The 22,558-nt window shown below is 43.4% G+C and overlaps 1 protein-coding gene across 1 annotated transcript in view; it reads left to right on the top strand.

The window, feature by feature from the left end:
• Positions 1–22,558, top strand: part of LOC147666476 (uncharacterized) — a 139,687-nt gene that overhangs the window by 21,796 nt on the left and 95,333 nt on the right. The window contains exons 5-10 of the mRNA XM_086949061.1: positions 2,859–2,977; positions 4,194–4,540; positions 7,675–9,081; positions 20,537–20,641; positions 21,291–21,339; positions 21,670–21,954. Of these exons, the coding sequence (XP_086805187.1) occupies positions 2,859–2,977; positions 4,194–4,540; positions 7,675–9,081; positions 20,537–20,641; positions 21,291–21,339; positions 21,670–21,954 (2,312 nt within the window). The remainder of the gene's footprint in view (positions 1–2,858; positions 2,978–4,193; positions 4,541–7,674; positions 9,082–20,536; positions 20,642–21,290; positions 21,340–21,669; positions 21,955–22,558) is intronic.

Genomic DNA, 22,558 nt, shown 5'->3' with positions numbered 1-22,558 from the left:
CAATTTCAATTGAAGTGGATTTATTGGAATACAAATTCATCTGAATTCTTTGATAACAATTAATTTTGTTATTGGGATTGTGCTCATGGCAGCTGGAAGGCGTTCCGCCTACAGACTTGTAAACTATACACAGTTAATGTCATACCAGCGGGCCTGTTCATTACCTAAAGAATCCCTCAGACAAGAAGTAGGGGCTGTGCTCCCCCCTTGATAAAGCCAGGCACATCCTAAAAACAGTGGCGTAACTAAACTTGAGGGGGTCCCATTGCAATGGGCATGGAGGGGCCCGCTCCGGATTTAATCCCGATCTATCAGGCCAAAGTTACTGTGCTAAGGGGGCCCCCTGCAGCTCAGGGGCCCACCCACACACTGTGGGGGTTGCGGGGTTCTCTGTTACGCCATTCCCTAAAAACATTTGGCCAGATAATACTACGTATATTGCCCTAAAAAGTTTGGTAAGGTGTGGGGCAAATGGCGCTGCTACCATGGCCTGGATGGAGGAGTCTGATCTGGGCGGAATGTGCAGGTCCCCGGTCTCCAATGGACGGGAGTGGGTTAGGGAACACAGAAATGTATTAGAACGGTCATGGTTTTAAAGGCGGAGGGGGGAGGGCGGGGGGACGAGGGGAGGGGTATGATGATCAATAATGACATGCTTGTTATGTGGTTGCACAATGAAAAAGTCAATACAAATATTTAAATTAAAAAAAATTGCTGGTTCTAAGGTCCACCCAGGTTTCAAAGAAAACACATCAGCCAGCACGTGTTTCACCACTTCCCGGGCGCAGACCGGGAGCTTTCTCAAGGCAGGTAGTGAAATCACAAGTGTCAGTGATATAAAGTAGGCACTCTGGGTTGCAAAGTCGTAACCTGTATCGCTGATGGTCTGCGTCCCCAGCGGGCAAGTTACTCAGATGTGGTCCTTGTAATGATGTGATATCTTTTATAACCTTCTTATAATCCAGTTTACCCCTAGAGTCATAAAACTTTCTCCAATTCCTTTTTAGTCTTTTACAAACCATTTTTAGCTCCATTGGATGAGAATTAAGCCAGGGAAATGGTCTGACATGTGGCACCGATTTATGATTGCTAAACGGGATGATCTGATCTAAGAAATCTTAATCCACTTAGTGAATTTTAATATTGCTTCGGAGAGATCCTACGTCTGGTCTAGAATTACAAAGAATGTTCTCCCATTCTATGGCATCTAACTAACTATAACTAGCACCGATGTATCCTCGAATGATGGAGGACCTCTGATAATCTGACTTGGTAGGATGATTGGTATCAAGTAATGTAACTGGAAGTGATTTCATTAGTAGCATATTAGAAAGATTATTAAAATTTAGGTCAAGAAGATGTCATTTCTTGTGCGTTAGTCCATCAACGTGCTGCGTCATTTGTAAACAGGCACGATCCTGTAATAGATTGATTACCATTGTCCAGCTAGGATATTTTAAATTAATATTCCGGTCCCCAAAAGAGTAGCATTAGCTTAGTTTAATGCCAAACTGGCGACCACATCAGGGAGGGCATGTAGAAACTGGGCTGGAGGACGTTAAACCACAGCCCCAGAGAGAGGAAAAGTGTGGGGGGGGGGGGGGGTAAATTCAATAGAAAATTAGATGCTTTCACTGAGGGGCAAGGGCCCTACTCCTTGGGAGTAGTCTCATTACTAAGGGGCTTTTCCTCAAGTTAAAATCACAGGCATCGCAAAACAATGTATCAGCACTAAGCTCACTTGAATGTAAGCAGCAACCATTAGTACTTACTTTAAGAACACATAGTTGTTGAGAGGAATAGGACACCACAGTTTGAGTAAAAAGACCAGGGTTCCTGACCCCCACCAGAGCTGGAACTGGACGGGCGCAGAAGGGGCTTGCCTTTGACACGCCAGCAAGGCACCTGCGCCCCGGCATTCATTTACAGAAGTAGCCCACCAAGATCGCGTCTCCCGGTGTCTCACTGAGGTAAAAATAAAGTATGAATGCAAGTGCAGTTCCAAATTCAATAAACAGTACACTGTAAGCTAGTTTCCCCCTACAAGCAACGCCCCCCCTTTAAAAAAATCCCCCACACACAGTTGAAATCAACACAGGGTGTGGCCCAATGGCTAGAACAGCTGACCTCGAAGCTAGGTAACCAGGTTCGAGTCTCAGAAGGGACGCTTAACATCCTGTGATTCTGGGCAAATCACCTAATCTCCCCGTGCCTAATATAATGAATGTATCTGTCTAACGCAAGTGGGGCTCATGTAAATCGCTCAGGCACCTTCGGGCCGAGTTTTCACTATGTAACACTCCCCCAAAAAGATTTCAATAAGCAAATTATCAACAAAATGTAACATAATGAGCATTTTGGTAAGTTAGTGAATGTTGCACGGGGGTCATTTAGGGGTTGCCAGAGGTAGTAACTGCTACACCTGGTGTGCCATTTGATATGCTTGGCACTGGCCATGCTACCCTCAGTCTAAGTGGTCACGAGGAGAGTAACAGAATGTAAGCAAGTAGTCCTTGTCGTTTTCCTAGCCCTTGGGTATCAGATATGATGCTGCAGGGGGTCTAAGGGTAGGACAAAGGGTCAATCCTGTGATGACAGTTGAGGGGTGGGTGGTGATGGTCTCCGATGACGTCACTTATCCTACCTCTGTCACTTTTGTAAATCGACATTCATGATTGTTGTTACCTATGTATTTGTTGTACCTTTTCCTTTTTGCACACTGGATAAAATGACCTAGCAGCTCATCACCAACATTTGCTGCTGTATGCGGGTAAATGATTCCTAGCACAATATTTTGAAAATGTAATCTTTAAAATAAATTGGACCCAGCGCTCATAACTTAGCGCGTTTCTTTGCAGGGGTTATTGCAAAAGAAATCGACCCATCCCCCCTCAGTATAGAGGCAGAGATGACGAAAGAGCAACTGAAGGAACATCAGCAGCAGCTGCAGGATCTGCGAATACAACTGGATACTAAGGTTTGGGCAGGGATAGCCAATGCTACTATTCTTTTGAATGATTTGATTGTGGGGAGAGTGGTAGGCTGTTTTTTTTTCGTTTCTGCTAGTTGCCTGCATATCACGCAGGCCACTTTATGTGCTGCTGGTTTACTGGATATCACACAATGAGAGGTGATTTATGTTCTAAATTTTAATCCTATTAACATTGTGGCAATTAACATACAAGATTGCTTTTTATCTACTAAATCGCTAGCAGTTAATTTACTTCCTTTATTTATTTTTCGCATAGAGTATGCTGGCAGAGGCAAACTTCAAGGAGCTGAAGTGTGCTTTATGTTGCATAACTTCATATGAAATATACCATGAAATATAAAAGACATGGTATTGTGTCAGTTTTGAATATGGCTGATCTTCACCCGTTTTATCAACTAGTCCACTTTGCTGTGACCAATAGACAATGTTCAAAGTAGGTCACTGGGTCTGATAGCTCATAGTGTTAATGCTTCACCTGCAGGACCTCACAGTCACAGGCTCCAATCCCATTGGGTCCATTCAGCCTTTCCCCTTTCAGAGTTCAATTAAGTAAGTATTATTGAGCTGAGCAACAAAAGGCATCTGCTGTTAGTGCCAAGTTGACAAATAAGAATTTTATTATGTTACGTCATTTATTTCACTATACACTGAAAGAAGTTAACGGCAAACAAGTGAAATATGGAACCATCACTCTAATAAATGCACAATAGATTGTTAATAAGAGGCCTGAAGATACAGAGCGCACCTGAAAAGAAAGCATTGTGGCTACTGGGAGTGTAGATAATGGAGGCCAAACATTGGTGAAGGGAGTGAATGTTAGGAATATGAGACCATATTCAGTGGCATAGCCAGACATTTCTAACTGATCCGTAAACTGAGCACAACAAATCTATCTGAATTATTTTTTAATGTCAGACTCCATTTGGTCCCTTTATGTTTTCAAGTTAAAGAAATGAGCAATCTCTGCATATAATTTTAAGCCCTTTTAATCTTTGTCACTTAATAGTTAATGATATTAAATGTTAATTATGCAATATAGTGAAGCATGCTTGGGTGCCTGCCATAACAGTGTAATCACTAGGTGCTTGTTTTACTTACAGCATTTGTGATGCTGGTGTTGTTTTCCTATTTCTTAGTAAGGTTCGGAAGAAAGCGGTTTTGTGAACCTGTAGCTAATAGTTTAATCCTGACACTCTTGCAGGTCAACTATTATGAGCGGGAAATTGAGCTGATGAAGAAGAACTTTGAACAGGAGAGGAAGGATACAGAGCAAGCTTTTAAAATCGAGGTCAGTGAGCTGGAAGAGCAGAAGAGCGACCTTGAAGAGCTCAATGCAAAACTTGAAGAGGTCATTGTCGGCTTGAAGGACCAACTCCAAAAATCACCCCAAAGTCAAGAAATTGAAAAGCGGTTTGAGAAGGAACGTGCAGAAATGGAACAAAGCTATGCCAAGGAGATCTCCAACCTGGCCCAAAGTCTGACACGAGAAAGAGAGCAAGTGGAAGAAGATCTGAAGCGAATCCATCAGCTTGAGCTACAGTCGATGAGGTTTGATATAGCTTTATTACTGTGTGTATTTTGTATAATAAGAAATAGATTTAAAGAAAAGTTAACAAAACCTAACCTCCCTTAATTCATTGGTTTTCGAAGAAGAGCTTAACGTGCAGCTTGTTCAATTGGTAGTGGAGGTCTAAGAATAGCATGACACAGGAAGGTGAACAAAAAGTTAGGTTGCAAAAGTGAATGGAACCTCTTCATAAGGGGACATAGAGAGATAAATACCCAGCATTTTACAAGAGACCAACACGTGAAGATCAGCCAATTCTGAGTATTGTTTCACCCTGTGTTTTTTTTCTATTGAATATAAATTTACTTTGTCTCGCTGGAAAGTTTTGTTTTTTGCTATTAAATAGTCTGTTCTATTTTCTTAAGCCTAGGTTAGGTTTAGAACATACTTTTATAGGTGCTTTGCTCATGATCACACTTCCTGAAAATGGCAGTGTTTTGTAATTCCTACAGCAGCCTCCTTTGCCACCTTTTTAAGAGCGAAGATGAGGTAATCACAGATTTCATGGACCATACAGCTTTATATTTACAACAGTGTTTTTATGAGTTACAGGTCAGATTAGAGGCACTTTGAAAGAGCTTTTTATACTATCTTGGCCTTCAAAGGCCTTAATAAATATCTCTTGAAATCACAGACCAGAATGCAGTCTAGTGTTCCCTTTAGCAGGTTACCTAATGCGCATCCTGACCAGGGACAATGTGGGGGACTTATTTACCCGGAGTTGTCTTAATAGATATCATTAAATTGGTATAAGTCAAAATTATAGGAATGTCTACTCTTGTTTGAGTTTTTAAAGTTACCCTTGGTGATTGAGGTCTAGAAAGAAAGGTCATCGTAAATATAACTTTGTCGCAGAGCAAAAATACCTTGGCTGTGTTTGGTAACCGAGCAAAAAAGAGGTAAAGTGCATTGGTTGATTTAGGTGTTAATGCACTTTTACTAAAATGAGCTGGGAAAATATATTCCCTGTGAATACCATTTGCGCAAAGAAGATTTTGAGACACTGAAAAAGAATTGCTGGTGACGGTGACTGGCTAAGGATTACATATATGATTTCTCCGGGTATCGACTGAGTGGTTGGTATTTGTGGTCTGGCTCTATTCTTGCCACCTTACCTCCCACCAGCCTTTTTTGGGACAAGTTAGTGATACAAACACACCATTATCATCTTCATCTGCCACTGTTTTTAGGAGAGAACTTTCTCTACAGCAGTGATTCTTAACTTGTAGTCCACAGACCCGAGGGGGTCCTTGACACCTACTCAGAGAGTTTGCGACTGTCTCAAAAATAAATAATAGTTGATAGATATAATATATAAACATAATATCCCCCACTTTAAAATTAATTGAAAATGTTACTATGCTGTGTAAATGGGAAGGGACTGTAAACTGGAGGCTAAAAAGTAGGTTGGCATCATAAGGTTAATTCATGGGAAAAGCGCAAACACAACAAAGAACAGTATAGACAATTTGTGGTCTCAATTCAAGCACTAGCATGCTCTGACGCTACAAGGGGAAGCCCACATTCTGAAAACCTCTATCCTTCCAAATAACATTAAATTTTAGATTCTTGTTTTTGGCTTGTGGTGGGGTGCAGGCAATGGGACAGTCACCTCCTTTTTGTCCTGGGTGGTTGCTGTCATGACGTTTGACCTTCTGCCAGGTACAGGTCATGAGTAGCCCATTACTTAAGTCTTTTCCATTTATGGGGAGGTAGGAGAGTGTAAACTCATCATGATTCAATGGCCTCTTTCATGACAGTGCTCACTGTTTCCCCAACTTGGTTAGTGCGACTAGAGCCACTTTGAGATGGCTAGCCCAAGGAGCGGATGAGAGTAGCAATCACAGAAATGGAAGTAAATCCTGCCAAACCCCCACCATCCATAGTATTTTGGAGCCTTAGGGTAGTATGGCAGATGCAGGTGTAAAGGAATTTCCTTCCTATGTGAATGGTTTATGATCTGTGTTTATGCGCTCCTCTCCGGTGTATATCACATTATGTTTGACCTGAGAGGTGAGTGCATCTCTCACCTAGCTTATGTATCACCCCTCCCCTTCCAGAATATATAAGTGTTAGCACACTGATTCTGTTGTCTTTTGAGTAGATTGACCTGTTGTTACTAGGGTCCCGGATTTGCATTTTTTCAGCTTCGTTGCTTGAGAGGGTTACTGTACATGGGGGTCACTGTATTTCATATAATTACTCCTGTTTTGTCATCAAAAGTTGTGCTACAAATGAGTTCTTTGAAAATTTGGACAGGCTACTGCTCCATACCCTGTAGCCCTCAACACACACAGGTGGACATGGAGGTACCAGTGGCTATGTATGTTTAAGTAGAAGCTGTTAAATCCAAAGCTATTCAGGAAAGCAAAAACAGCACTGATATTGTATTAGAACCACCATCTTCAATTGGATTCCAGCTCACAGGCCTGACAGTGAGGAGAGAAGCTCTGTAAAATAAAAGGTCCATGAGCAGAGAATTACGTGTTACTGATTTACCTTTTAAGGTTTGGATTATCCTTTGACGTCATCTTGGAACATTCATTAAAGTGATTTGTCCCATGTGTTTTAATAACAAATATTTTGGACCCTTGTAAACATACCTTTTTTGCCTTTGTTTCCATTTTTTGAACCATTCAAATTGATTATTATTGATAGCGTGACTTGCAAGGTGCAATAGGTTACTTTTTGCTTGAAATGTAATAATAAAATGAAGATGTATATTACCCTCCGCTATCTTTTTACTCAGCTGACTTGTGAATCTGCTAACATAAGGTGTGGCAGGTTACTCTTGAATGGGCAATCGCTGTGCAAGTTGGGAGTAAGGGCATTATCAAGCCCCCGTGTATGTCATTGCAGTGCCATCTTCTTGAGCCTCCATGCACATTGTTAGAGACTGGCTTCCAGCTGTTGAGGACAGCGCTGATTATAGTTTATCCTCCAGATCAATTCTTGATCCTATTGCTTTTTGTGCTAAAAATACAGTGAACATATAGCAAGTACCTTTCTGACTTATAGACCTGTTTAGCTTAGGATTCACTTAAATCTTAGAACGCATTGTGACTATATGCATCATATGTTTAACATCGGTCACCATTAAACTGTTTATCTCTAGGAATGAGGCTGAGGTCGAATTCAATCAAAAGCTGTCACAGGCTGAATCTCAGTACGCTGAAAACATTAAGAGTTTGTGGCATCAACATCGGTGTGAAATGGAAGATCTAGTGCAGACACATGAAGCTGCCGTAGAACGTATGAGAGCCGCACATGCACAGGAGAAGAAGAAATGGGGAGAGAAAGAAGCAAAAATTGTCATGGACAGTAGGAAGGATAGACTCAAGTATCAAGAAAAGATGAATGAAGAGCAAGCTAGGATCTGTAAAACATTTGCCATTGAGAAGGAAGCAGTGGAAACCAGCTACAAAAAACAAATCAACAGCCTTCTCTGTGAAGTCGAGCATCTGAAGACGTGTTTGAGTGAAGAAAGTAGGGAAACTACCAAAAAGATTTTGAGTGTGTCAGTGGCCAAGCCCAAAACCCCTCCAAAGAAGCAAAAACATGGTAAGGGTTCTCCAAAATCATTTGAGGAGCTGGGCTCCCTGAGTCCACAACTGTCCCATCAGGCACATTTCGAAGACAACAGCCCGCTTTCCTCGTGCAATGACGATCAGCCTGGGGCCAAAGAGCAAAAGTGGGAAAGAGATGCAAGGAAGCTGGAGTCTATGTTTCCGCGCAATCTAGAGGAAAAGGAAAATCATCTTCAAGAGCAAGAAAAGCAAATGGACAAGCAGAGTGAACTCTATCCTGAGGATTTACTGTGCATAAAGGCCAATGAAGAGACTGTGTCTTTACTGGAAAATGTAAAGCAAGATGAGCTGCATCAGCTCGAGTGTTCCATCACTTCACAGGTCAGTATTACCCAAGAGCTGCCGGAGAACGACCAGCTTCTAGAAATTGACGAAAGTTTGTTGAACAAGCAGCTCTGTGACCAACTTCAGGCCAAAGAAGTACAACTGCAAATGTTAACAAAGAATGAAGGTGATCTTGCTGCCCGACTTGAAGAGAAGTCCAAATCGATTAATGTTCAGGAGTCAAAACTCCAGGAGCTTGCCAAAGAAAAAGAGAGTCTTTTAGAACAAGCACACCATTTTCAAGAAGAGCTTAAACTTTTAAGGGTGGCCAATGAGGAGCTACTTGAGCGACAATCAGTGTTTGAAGCAGAACTGGAGAAAAGAGAATTCCTTGTTGCACAGAAAACCGAGCTGGTCGAGTCCATCACTGAGGCAAACCAGGAGCTAGCTAGACAGCTTAGGAGTGTGGAAGAAGAGCTGTCTAACCTGCGGAAGAGAGGGGAAGGCGCACTAGAGCAGTTGAAACAGAAAGAGGAGGAGGTGGCCGACTGTGTATATCGAGTCCAAACAGACTTTGAAGTAGAGAAAAATGAGCTGAAAGACAAGTTGCTTCATCTGGAAGATTTGGTACGCCGAATGGAGGCTGAAACAGGACCAAGACTGGATGACAGGTTTGACTTCCTAATATCCTTAAGAAAACTAACCATTGTGGCTGGATTCTGTAACCCCATAACTGCTCCTTATCCAATCAAAGCATGCGCTTTCTACTAATAAACCTGCCATTAAATACATTTGAAGATCAGTTTTCACTGTTGTATGATTTTGCTCTTACAAAAATCATGTTATGCAGCCTATTTCCATCTTTTCGTTCCTTCCACTGTTTATGTTCTGTGTGAACACGAATGCTTCCCATTGATCGCCAGTGTTACTCTTCTACATTGCTTTGCCTATTTCTCTCTCCCATCCATTCTCTTAAGCTGAAAAACCTGGAAAGCATGTGCTTCTTTTTGAGGTGGCCTGTAATCAGTAGTGCAGTGAAATGGACTTTATTTAATAAATGAAGCCCTCATTGCTGATAATGAGATTCCTGTTAATGCTCTAGATCACCCACCCATCTCAGGCAGCCCAGAACATTACACAGTGTTTATTATTGGTAGCAGTGGCAATGATCACAGGTGGAATCCACCATTGTGGTTAGTTTTGACATCCTCGACACAAGCACTGATTACTGCTTCCTTTTACTTTTCTGCCTCTACAACTTACTCTGAGGCTGCTGCATGGATTTACTGGGGAGGGCATGCTCTTTTTTTTCTTTCTCAACTGACAGGTGTTTGGCCACCCATTACAGTGTAGTTAAACAATTGCAGATTTGTTTTTATTTAATTGACAAATTGCAAACTGAAGAGCTTTCTACTAAACAGTGCTTCAGAAGTTCTCATTAAATTGTGTTTTCCTCGCATGGGGCTCTCAATAGATTCATGTCATAATGTGAGGTCCATAGGACACTGTCAATTAAGTGTAAAAAACAATTGGTACAGAGTAGAAAAGTCCATGTGCACCATAACAAGCTTCGGTACATTTTCCTGAAGCTTTAGGAACATATAAGTTCTTTACTTGTTTTCAAAAAAAGAACTAGTGATGTTGCTGATCCTAGCATTTTACCAATTTGTATATGTTTTCATATCTCTTACAGGTGTCCTCACATATTGAACCATGTGCCTTTTAATTCTTTGCCTCACCTACAGCACACTTGATGTTTATTCCGTACAGATGTTCACTTTCATCTAAAGGGTTCACTCAGTGTTTAGCGAAATGTGAAAATGGAGCATACAAAGAAGCTGAAAATTAATCAATTATCTTGAAACAATTGGTAAATCATTCACAGACTGTGAAATGACATGAGACTCATGGCAGATCAAATTCTGAGACCTTAATTTGGTCTTAACTTATCTAATGTGTTTCCGTTTTACCCCTTCATAGTTGTCCTTTGAGAATTTTAACATTTAAGATGATTACTCTTATTGCCATAACATCTGCAAGGCAAATTAGTGAGTTACAAGTCTTGAGGGTAAAACCTCCCTTCACAACTTTCTTCCCTAATAAATTGTTACTGAGAACCAGGGTTCCCTTCCCTTTGGGTCAGTGCAGCACCCTTTCCACATTCTATCCTTCTCCCTATCCAATGAAAGAGCAGGAAAGACTTAATCGATTGGACCGCAAAAGAGCTGTCAGTTTCTACATGAACAGGACACATGGATTCAGACTGGATGGCCAACTTTTTGTGGGGTACAGCAGGAAAATGAAGGGAAAGGCTGTTTACAAAAGGACTCTTCAGAGCTGGGTCTTAGAAACCCAGTCCTCTCTGAAGCATCCCTACAAACTGCACAATAGGCCCAAATGTCTTTAAATACCTCCTTCAGTGTTTTTTCGGCCATATGGGTTCAAACTCTTCTGTGTCTGGTAACACACAGCTGCAGTAAAGCATTTACAAGCATGAAGTGCTTAGATTCTAAATAGCAAAGTGCATATTGTACAGCAAACCATGGACTTCCACAGGGCCTGGGAATCAAGTATTGAGACTAGCGTTTCTAGCCGAAGTATCAAAATCTTCGTCTAACAGACATTCAGGTAAAAAGCAAAGACAATTCTCCTGATTTTCTTCAGCAGTGGCTTCACCCAAGAAGAGTGTGTAGCAAAGGAGAAAGAAAAAAAAGTTCTACAGGATGGAATTTCTAACAAAACCCTAGCTTTTTTTCCTCTAAGGAGTGATGTAAACCCCCACAGATCTCTGTGTTACTAAACCACTCCCCACAGGCCTAGGTGCTAGTAAGTCAAACAGAGCACAGATACTCGATAGAAGTTGCTGTATTAATACTTCCTTACTATGTCAGCTGGTCAATGTCTGAGCTAGACTCTCCTTGTCTGCACCTGTGATTGAAAGCTATTATGATCTGAAAGGCAGGTCTTCATCTAGGTAGTAAATCTGCATCTTGTAATTAGATTTCATTTAAGAGAGTGGCTTGTTTTGGTGTATTTCAAGAAGTCACTGATTCATATATACATGTGTTGGTGTACTAAAACTATATTTCCAATTTTAGATATTTTAATTATGGTATCACAGCTATTTTTCATATTGCTTCCCAGTACAAAGTCTCTATCTGCCAGCTTTCGGAAGTTACAATTTAACAAACAATATTTTTGTCGGATAGTATTATCCATGGGACAATAGCCCTGATCACATTGTGGTTGGCAGAAAACACATTAAGTTATATGTTCCGCAAGACATAATAACGAAAGTGTACACAAGTGCAGAAAGGGATTTTTCTGCCCAAGAGCAGTGAATTTAAAATGTACTGGTCAGAAATAAAATTAGAAACTGACCTTTCAAGTTTCAATCTTCCCTCATATCAGCAAGTAGTGCTGGGACTGCTATTAAACCGTTTTCAAATAAGTAGGTAGAGTCTGATGCTTTTTAGACAGGCTACTGGGTCTTGCAGAGGCCAAATAGAAAAGCGAATAAGGCAAAAATCTAGAGGGCACACAGTGGGCAGATGGATTGCCTTACATTTGTGTACAACTTTTTTAAATTAAAAACTTCATCACCATTTTCCAGAAATGTACAAAACATACAACCAGAATATCAAATAGCGGCATTTCATAGCCCTTCGTGGCTTACAAATAGCAGCGGAACACAAAGGCAGTTAATATCACTGGTCAAGCCATCTGTCATGACACATGATTGAAAGCATTTCTTTTTTTGGTTCAGGAGAAATTCATCAACATCACATTTGCGATGTCAGGAAAGGTACAAATTTAGGTTCATAAGAGTTTACACCCCCTCCTACGAAATCTGGTCTCTACTAATTACGTTTACTCTGGCAACTAAATCCAACTTGCATCCCACACTCAAGACCTTAGAAAACAGTACAGGTACAGCTCAGTGGAGAAAAAGGCAGTCTCAGGAGACCGCTCCAAAATCTCCATTCCGCTCCAATAGCTGTGCTCCATGGTGTTGCAAGACATGTTACCGGAGTCAACAAAAAGTCAGAAAATCACTACCATCCTTAACTCGTTGGCTGCTTCCGCTTTTTTGCGGCAGTGCGGACGTTTTAAAAAATGGGCGCGGTCGCGTCGGACATTGGCCAACGGCATCATCAGCGAGGTATTGCTGCCGTCGGCCATGATTTTCACCAAGACTATAAAACTCTATCTCTGACACCATGAGATTTAATCCAGATCTGCTGTCTTTCCTTCAGGAACTTAAAACACCCTTCTTCAAACTATACATCAAATATTAATTTGACCTTCTGTTCACCTCTTCATTCTTCACGTCCCTTCAGTATGTTCTGTGTTATCAACAAATACGCTACCTGTAAAGTTCTCCACTGCTTCTGTGGGTAGGTCCACCCTTTGCAAAGTGGACAGCAGTCTCAGGGTCCTTAATCCTTAATCCTTTCAGGTCCTCAATCGTCTGTTTCCAGTCCACCAGATTTTCAGTGGAACTAGCATCTGTTCTGTAGTAGGGGATCTCTGTGTATAGTCCTAATCTGTGAATAGTCCCGCCCATGTGCGGGGACCCCGGAGCAATCACATTAGTCTCTTAAGTTGTCTTCTTCTGCAGTCCTACATAGACACTTAAGAGAAAATGAAAGACATATAATGCAGCCTGGCATTAACAAGGCTACATTGGCCAGCACTTCATCCTGAAGAGAAAAATGGATAGCCAAATAATATTATTAAATTTACACATTTTACAGAGTTTCACACATAGAGAAACTCCCCTTCACAAAAATCCTTTATCATGATAGAGAGGAAGGGTTGGACAGACAAGTCTCATAGGCTGCCATTATGAGTCTGGAAAAGGTATACCGTGCCTTTAAGGAACCCTGCAGAGACCCTCGGTATCCCATGATGCATAGCCAAAGGCAAGTTACTTTCACTTCTTTTCTCCGGCTCCTGCTAGCATGACCCTGGAGCATTGAGCTCTATCTTTATTGGTATAATTTACATTTTTGGAGCTTTTTTTGTGATATTTAGTGTTTCACTCGACTTCTGGGGTCTTTGTCTTCCATTTGCTGTCTTCTTTTTAGCAGCCTGGCCACCTCTTTCTCTTCAAAATGTCAGCTTTATTTGACAAGTGCCCTGAGTGTGGTAGGAAGAAGGCCAAATCAGACCCCCACAGAGTATGCGTACTCTGTCTTCCACCTATACATGTGCATGACTCCTGTGATATTTGCTATTCTTTCTCCAGGAGGACCCTGCGTGACAGGGAGAAGATCCGTCTTCAAGGCCTGGAGCAGAGAAGACATCAGGAAGCAGGTGAGACCTCTGGGCATGGAGGGACTCTTTCTTCGTCCTCTGCCCGTGCATCGGCCTCTGGGGGGCTCCCCAGTCAAGAGAAAGCCCCGGCACCTGTCGCCGTCGATGGCTACGACGTGGGCGTCGAGAGGTATGACGACGATATGCTCCGCGTCGACCCAGGGCTCTGGGTTGAAGCGACGTCGATGTTCGGTAATCGAGGGGGGAAGGACGTCAAAACCTCGGACGAGGTCGACGTCAAGGACTTCACAGACAACGTCAACACACCATCGTCGTCGTGCTGAGTCCCGAAGAAATCGGTGCTCGCCGTCGAGGTGACACCGCCATTAGCCGTCAACGTCGACACGAAGGTCGGTGTCGAGGAGAAGGTCGGCGTATAAGGTCGACGTCAAGGAGAAAGTCGATATCAAGGAGGAGGTCGATGTCAAGGAGGAGGTCGACGTCGAGGAGAAGGTCGACGTCGAGGAGAAGGTCGACGTCGAGGAGAAGGTCGACGTCGAGGAGAAGGTCGACGTTAAGGAGAAGGTCGACGTCAGTGAGAAGGTCGACGTCGAGGAAGGAGTTGACGTCGCAGCGAAAGTCGACGTCGAAGAGAAAGTAGACGCCCAGAACAGTGTCTAGTGGAAGTTCATACTCTGTGGTTAGCGTTTCCACATCAGAGAGTCCCCGGTCGCGGCGGCGCCGGCGCTCTTCATCAGGGAAGTCGCCCTCCAGAGCACCCTCCCCAAGGCCTGCTCGTAAGAAGAGGAGAGTAATTCAGTCTCCGGACTCTGAATACTCCAGAACCTACTCACCCTCACGGCCTAGGACACCTATGCCTCCTCCTCCTCCTCTTGCTCAACAACCTCCACCTCCTCCTCAGCCTCCACAACCGAGGCCTTTGATTCCGGCTCAGCCGCCGCCTCTTTCGCAACCGCCTGTGCCGGTCGTTCCGGCGGGGCCCAGGAGACCAAGGTCCCGATCCGGGGGGAGACACCGCTCTCGCAGTGGGCGAGGATCTTCGACCAGATCACGACATCGCCATCGTAGAGAAAGGTCGCGGTCCAGGTATACAAGGGACACAGACTCTTTCAGTGACAGGAGGTATTCACCTACATTGTCGGACTCTCTGCCTACGAGAGTTTCGCTAGTGGATGACATTGTTACGTTTCAGGACGTGCTGTTGAGAGGAGCATTGAAACTGGGTATAGCACTGACAGTGCCTACCCCGTCCACCTCTGTCATCTTCGAAACGCCACAGCTTAAGCACCTCTCTCGTCCGTTACTACCTGTTGTGCCAGGGTTGGAGGAACCAGCCATGGAGCTGTTCCTGACGCTAGTCTCGGTGAAGTCTGCTCCATCCCAACTTCAGAAGAAGTACAGGCCCACAGATTCGGATCCTGCATTCCTGAGAACGGATCCTGCCCCGGATTCGGTCATTGTGACAACGGCCAAGAAGCAACATTCTACTGCTCCTTCGTCTACGGTCCCTCCCGACAAGGAGAGTCGTAAAATGGATTTGGCGGGCAGGAAGGTCTGCAGTACAGCAGCCACTTCCATGAAAGCAGCAAGTTCAACTGTGCTTTTGGGTTGTTATGACCGTTCGTTATGGGAGTCTCTCCAACAATTCATTGAACTCCTCCCCAGGGACAGAAGGGAAGATTTTCCAGAAATCTTGAATGAAGGCATGATGGTTTCCAATCAAATCATCAGCGCGGCTGCAGACACCTCTCTCCTGGCTGCTCATGGGTACTGCCACGGGGTGAATTTGAGACACCATTCCTGGTTGCGACTTACTTCCCTGAAACCGGAGTCGCCCTTTTGGGGTTTCACCCTCTTCGGGACCCAAGCGGACAAGGAAATGGCCCACATGAAGGCGGAAGTTGAAACGCTGAAGGCTGTGGGCTTGGAGAAGCCGAAGGAACAGCGGAAATCTTTCCGTACCTACCAAAGGCGCTACTCCTCCCAGCGGTTCCAGCGCAGGCAGGGTTGCCAAGCTTGGCAACAGCAGCAGCAACAACAACAATATCAGAGGCAGCCCTTCCAGAAGCGACAGAGGGGCAGAAGCAACCAGCAGTCCGCTTCGGGGAATAAGGGCCCGGCTGGGTCTAAGCCCTGAGGGATTACTTCCCCCTCTTCTGTTACCCACTCCGGTGGAGGGAAGCATTCAGAATTACCTGGCAGAGTGGAGAAAAATTACTCAGGACAAGTGGGTGCTGAATATTGTTTGCAATGGATACAGTCTATGTTTTCTAAGCCCTCCTCCAGCTATTCCACCGGCTAGCTCAAAGTACCTTCTGCGCGAACTTCAAGCGGAGGCCGGTACCCTGTTATGAAAAAGGGTGGTAGAGGGCGTCCCTCTGTCTCAAAGGGGAAAGGGTCTATACTCAAGGTTCTTTCTTGTGCGCAAAAAGGACAAAAACGAGTTCAGGCCCATTCTGGATTTGCGAAAAGCAAACAAATGGATTCGCAGGGAGAAATTTAGCATGCTGTCCTTGCACCAGATTTATCCTCAGCTGCATCGAGGAGACTGGCTTAACGCAATAGATCTGCTGGATGCGTACTTCCATGTGCCCATTGCTCAGAAACATTAGAAGTTCCTGCGCTTCCTAGTCGGCACCAACCACTATCAGTACACTGTACCTCCGTTTGGTCTGAAGTCCGCACCCAGGACGTTTGCGAAATGCATGGCAGTGGTGGCAGCGCACCTGAGGAAGAACAAGGTGTTTGTCTACCCGTACCTGGACGACTGCTTGATCAAAGCCTCCACCTTCCAGGAAGCGCATTTGCATTTCAACAGGACGGCTGTTCTGTTGAAACAACTGGGTCTGCACATCAACAAGACCAAGGCTGTTCCGACTCCTGTTCAGTGTCTGCAGTACTTGGGAGCCTCCATCGATACTCTCAGAGCAAGCGTGTGTCCTTCGAAGGTGCGACGTTTATCGTTCCTTCAGAAGGCTCAGACTCTCATGTCCGTTCCATCAATGACGGTGAGGACAGTGTTGTCTCTCCTGGGGTCGATGGCTTCTTGCATCTTCCTCACACCACATGCACGCCTCCACATGATACCGCTGCAGGAATGTCTGGAGGATCAATGGGACCACAAACGAGGGAGCTGGGAGGACAGGATCAGACGTCACAGCACTCTCAGCAGTCCCTGAAGTGGTGGTGTTCAGCAGAGAATCTCCTCAGGGGGGTTCCTTTCCACAAGGACATTCCAATACAGACCATTGTGATGGATGCTTCTCTCCAGGGCTGGGGAGCACATTCGGGCCATCTACAGATCCAAGGAACGTGGTCCCAGGTGGAGTCCAGGTATCATATCAATTTTCTGGAACTGAGAGCTGTTCATTTGGCACTGAAAGCCTTTCATCCATCCTTCCGGACCAGCTCCCTGCTTGTACAGACAGACAATACGACCACAATGTATTACCTCAACAAGCAGGGAGGCTCGAGATCGCGCGCACTTTCTCAGGAAGCGCAATCGATCTGGCACTGGCTGCTACCCAGAGGACTGATAATGGCTACCCATCTACCAGGTGTGCAGAATGCTCAGGTGGATGCACTAGGCAGGCTCGTTCAGGAAAACCACAAGTGGGTGTTAAACGACGAAGTAATGGGAAACATCTTCGCAAGATGGGGCACTCCAGAAATAGATCTGTTTGCCACCGCCGAAAACAGCAAATGCCGAGACTTCGCCTCCAGGTTTTACCAACCAGGGACTCTGGGGAATGCACTATGGATGAGCTGGTCGAACAGCTTTCTGTACGCTTTTCCACCCATTTCCTTGATTCCAGCAGTGCTCATCAAGCTGTCTCAATCCAGAATGAGAACGATCCTCATTGCTCCGGGGTGGCCTCGACAGTGGTGGTTCACAGACCTGCTCCACCGGTTTCTCCAACCCCATCTGCGGCTTCCATGTCGGCCGGACCTTCTAACGAAGTTCGGGGGTAGATGTTGCACCCCAACCTTTTGTTGTTGAGTTTGGCGGCATGGCTCCTGAGATAGTACAGTATGGACACTTGAACTTTCCTGACAACTGCATGGAAATACTCAAGGAGACTAAGAGACCATATACCGGGTCCTCCTATGCCTACAAGTGGAAAAGGTTCTGCATTTGGTGCACGTCCAAGAATGCTGACCCTACCTCCTGCAAGGAAGATGTCATCCTTCCATACCTGTTGCATTTAGCTAAATCTGGCCTTAATTTCCATTGTATTAAGGTGCACCTCGCAGCATTAACTGCGTATAGGAAATGCCCTTCACAAACATCCTTTTTCCAGATACCTGTAATTAAAGATTTTTTTGAGGGTTTGAAGAAGGTATTCCCCCCGTTAGGCGTCCTTCGCCTTCGTGGGAAATGAATGTGGTGCTGTCAAGGTTGATGAAGGAGCCTTTTGAGCCTATTTGCAGTATTTGTCCTGGAAAGTGGCATTCCTTGTGGCTATAACATCGGCTCGCAGGGTGAGTGAGATTCAGGCTCTGTGTTGTCAGGAGCCCTATACTGTATTTCAAGCTTCCAAGGTGGTCATGAGACTCACCCTAAGTTTCTCTCTAAAATGATATCTGATTTCCATGTCAACCAGACGATCACGTTACCTACGTTTTTTCAACATCCTTCCTCTCCGGTGGAGAGGTCCCTTCATTCACTTGATGTGAGACGGGTGTTGAAATTCTACTTAGATAAGACCAAAGACATTCGTAAGTCAGATCAGTTGTTTGTGAATTACGATTCAGTCAGGACTGGCCTTGCGACCCCCAAACAGTCCATATCTAGGTGGATTGTGTCCTGTATACAACTACGTTACCAGAAGGCTAACAAGACTCTAAGTGGTAAGCCTAAGGCTCATTCGACTAGAGGCAAAGCGGCTACAGTGGCTTTGCTATGTAATGTTCCCATTGCAGACATCTGTAGGGCGGCTACGTGGAAGTCTGTCCACACATTTGCTAAACATTACTGCCTGGATTCTGATGCCAGGACAGATGCGCAAGTTGGGCAGGCTTCGCTGAGGAAGTTATTTGCTCAGTAAGGATTTTTCTTCTAGTTTTCTTCCACCGCTGGATTTGGTTGTTGGGATGAGCTTGCCATTCTATTCACAGATAATGACTATACACAGGGTTCCCCAACTACAGAAGTAGTAGTTTCTTACCTGTATCTCCAGTTCTGTAGTAGGGGTATCTCTGTGATAGTCATAAGCGACCCACCCTTCTCCCCGGTGGATTTTTTTTCTTTTTTCTTCCTGGATGCCACAGGCATGGCTTTAAGAGACCTTCAAAAAGAACTGAAAGTAACTTGCCTTTGGCTGTGCATCATGGGATACTGAGGGTCTCTGGAGGGTTCCTTAAAGGCACAGTATCCCTTTTCCAGACACATAATGGCAGCCTATGAGGCTTGTCTGTCCAACCCTTCCTCTCTATCATGATAAAGGATTTTTGTGAAGGGGATTTTCTCAATGTGTGAAACTCTGTAAAATGTGTACATTTAATAATACTATTTGGCTATCCTTTTTCCCTTCAGGATGAAGTGCTGGCCAATGTAGCCTTGTTAATGTCAGGCTGCATTATTTGTCTTTCATTTTCTCTTAAGTGTCTGTGCAAGACTGCAGAAGAAGACAACTTACGAGACTAATTTGATTGCTCCGAGGTCCCCGCATATGGGCGGGACTTCTCACACATTATGACTATCACAGAGATACCCCTACTACAGAACTGGAGATACAGGTAAGAAACTGCTCCTTCTCCTTTATTGTATTTGCATATTCCCCTACAATGTCACTCATCATCATAACATGAAACTACACATTTAAGCTGCCAGATCAAAGACTACACACAAAGTTACATATATATTTTTGGAGTGGAGCATTCATCCAAAGCACAGGGGCACTGTTAAAAAAATAGAGCCGTTTGCATGATGAGGCAGGTCTATTTTGAGCTTCTCAGCCATGAATTGTCTGCTTCTGTCCAAATTTGATCAGAGAGGGAAATTACAGGATTCCCTGCTAAATGGGCATTCCTACACATATGTGCCTGAAAGTAAAAAGTGGTGGTAGAATGTGACCAATGGGCAAGACAATAGCTAACAAACTTGCTTATAACACCCACATCCTCCTTTGTTCCTGTGCTGTGCTGGCCTTTCTTCTACCAGGGGATATTTGCAACTGAAGGTAAATATCCTGTTCCATGAGATTTGTAAAGTACTTAGGTGAAAGCCCCATTTGTTTAGTAAATTCCATCTTGACGCAAGGCTGAAGGTGTGATGTTCAGTTTTGTCATAGTGTTTCAAAAATCACTTCAGCAGCATGTTTATTGCTTAGCAATCTCATTCTTTGGATTTCATCAGTTATTGGTGTGTTCTAAAAGTCACAAATGTTAAGAAGAGGTTATCCGGAAATGTAAGTTAGTTACTTCTTCCAATAGCTCTGTCTTATTGCATTAGGGGAGTATTTATGGGACATTTTCATTTTCATTTGAGCCCAAACAAAATGGCTGACACCTTATGAGGTAGATAGTTATGCAATTTACACTACCTGTTTCATTTGTCTCTTTTTAATTCTGTAATAATCCATCAAGCGCTGTGATTGAAAGTGGATATTGATCAGGAGAACTATTTTTAAACACTTTTTTGTATTGGACTCTGAAATGGTTATTATGGGCTGTTCTAATAACTGTAAATGCAAAGAACTTGGCGTATTTTAAGAAGGAATATATATACTTTGCTTACGTATGACAAGGCTTGAAATAAACAACATGCATACAGTTCAAATAGTTTCATGGAATGTACACAAAATATTTTGTTTCCTAAATCATTCAACATCTTTTCCTTTTTAGAATTGAGATAAATCGACTTTCTGAAGACAACTGTGTGCTGAGAAATAATATCGAAAGATTACAGCAAAACCTGGATGCTTCAGCAGCTGAAAACAGTAGGCAAAGGTAAGCGATGGTGCAAGGAATTCAACTCATGAAAACATCTGATGAGTGCATGTGAAAAAAAAGTGAAAGGCTGCGTGTGGACAATTCAATACAGATTGATAATGACTGTGCTTGTTGTTTTCTTGAATTATTGTCCCCTTTACACAGTTAATAATATTGTGGTCATAAAAGGGTATGGTTATCTTAATTCTTAGATTATAAAATATTTTACACAGTTGAATGGGAAGTCGTTTGCAGTCCTATACAGAAGTGTGTCCTCAACCCTGCGGTCTTCCTCATGCCATTGTTCATATAGACAGAAATGTAGGATGAGGGAAGAAGATGGTGGACGTAGTAGTGATTGGTCCCATCTTTTATTATGTCTTTGACTTTCTCAGGCATTACTCTGGGATGTAGGGGAGGGATCAGAGGATTTGTGGTAGGCCGATAGCTATACTTTTTATTTTTGTTGTCTTCATAAATATATTGGAGACATTGTTTTTATTGCTTTGTGTAATTTATTTAGAATTTGACTTTTGTAAATTTGTTGAATTTTACGGGTAATGAACAAGGTAAAATTTTAAGAAACGTATGTTGTTTCTTTTTGTTTATCTTGTGCTTTATATGAGTCGTGTTTGATTACAAAGTTATTTCCCTACTTTTCCTCTAGGAAAACCACAGAGAAGTTAGAAAATGACATTGTAGCGCTGAGCAGTGAGGTAAGTGGGAACAATGCATTAACACATTGCTTCAAAATATTAGTGGTTCATGGAAATTACTCATTTATTTCTGATAAATTATCTTCAGCATTTGCTCCTTTTTGTATCATACCTTCCAGTATCATGCAAGGATTCAGCACTTTTTTGCCTTCACATTAAAATTATATATGCTTGGTGAGCTGCTTGTACTAAATAAGATTTTTTTTCATTTTAACATTTTATTCACTTGGTGCATGTCTGTTGTACACTGAGATCAGAAGAGGCATTCATGTTTCATGTTGGAGGGCATTTTTAGCCTTTACCATGCCAACTCATTTGATCTATTTCTAGAACAAGGCATTCAAGGATGAGATGTCCCTGCTAAGTACTAGAAACCTCCAACTGAGTGACGCCATTTCTGATCTGTGTGCCAAGGCTGAAGAGAGCCAAAATACCATCCAGCTGCTGAACCAGAGATTGGCAGAGGTTGCAGATCAAAAGGAAGATGAAGCAGCTGTTGCCAGGCAACTGCAGGTGACTGTAACAAGCCTTGAAAAGCAGCAGCATCAGCAGGAATCAGCATGGCTGCGGGAGAGAGGACAGGCTGCACAAGAGTTGCACAGGTCAAAGGAAACGGTAAGCCACTCTTCTGCTAAACTAGATTCTAGTGTTATCCTTTATTATTTGTATGGATGCCCTTCCTTCTTTTTCTTTGTCGGTGCACAAGCTTAAAGGCGTCCATTTTGGAACATTCGTAGTCAGGGACATCATAAGCATTTCAGGGGCCCTGGGCCAAATACATTTTGGGGACCCCTGTTCTGAACAGCTTTGAATGAATGATCCAGTTTCAGCTCTTTCATTCCCTCTCTGGCCAGTTCACTGAGTGCACAGGCACACTGGTACAAATTTTAAATGTATTTACATCTAATTTTTAAGGATAGTGACATGTATTTTTAATATTGTAACACAGCAGTAGCTCACTAATATTACTGCAAGTAATTCTGTGACACGCTCCCATTTCTAATATGTTGGGTCCAGTTTTGAGCTAAAAGGAACCTCTTTTATGGATGTTGCAGTGTTGAAACAAATATTTCCCTGGCCAATGTCTGTAATAGACTCCCATACATTATCAACATTAAAAATAAATTAAAGGAAAAAGTTATTAAAACAATCTGTTTAAGAATTATTCAAGGTCATCGGGGCAAGAAACCCTGCAGAACAGAGCTGGCTCTATCAGGGT

The sequence above is a fragment of the Lissotriton vulgaris genome, unplaced genomic scaffold, assembly GCF_964263255.1.
Source record: "Lissotriton vulgaris unplaced genomic scaffold, aLisVul1.2 SCAFFOLD_2723, whole genome shotgun sequence".
NCBI lineage: Eukaryota > Metazoa > Chordata > Amphibia > Caudata > Salamandridae > Lissotriton > Lissotriton vulgaris.
The sequence above is the reverse complement of the archived record's forward strand: the minus strand, read 5'-3'. Positions and strand labels throughout refer to the sequence as shown.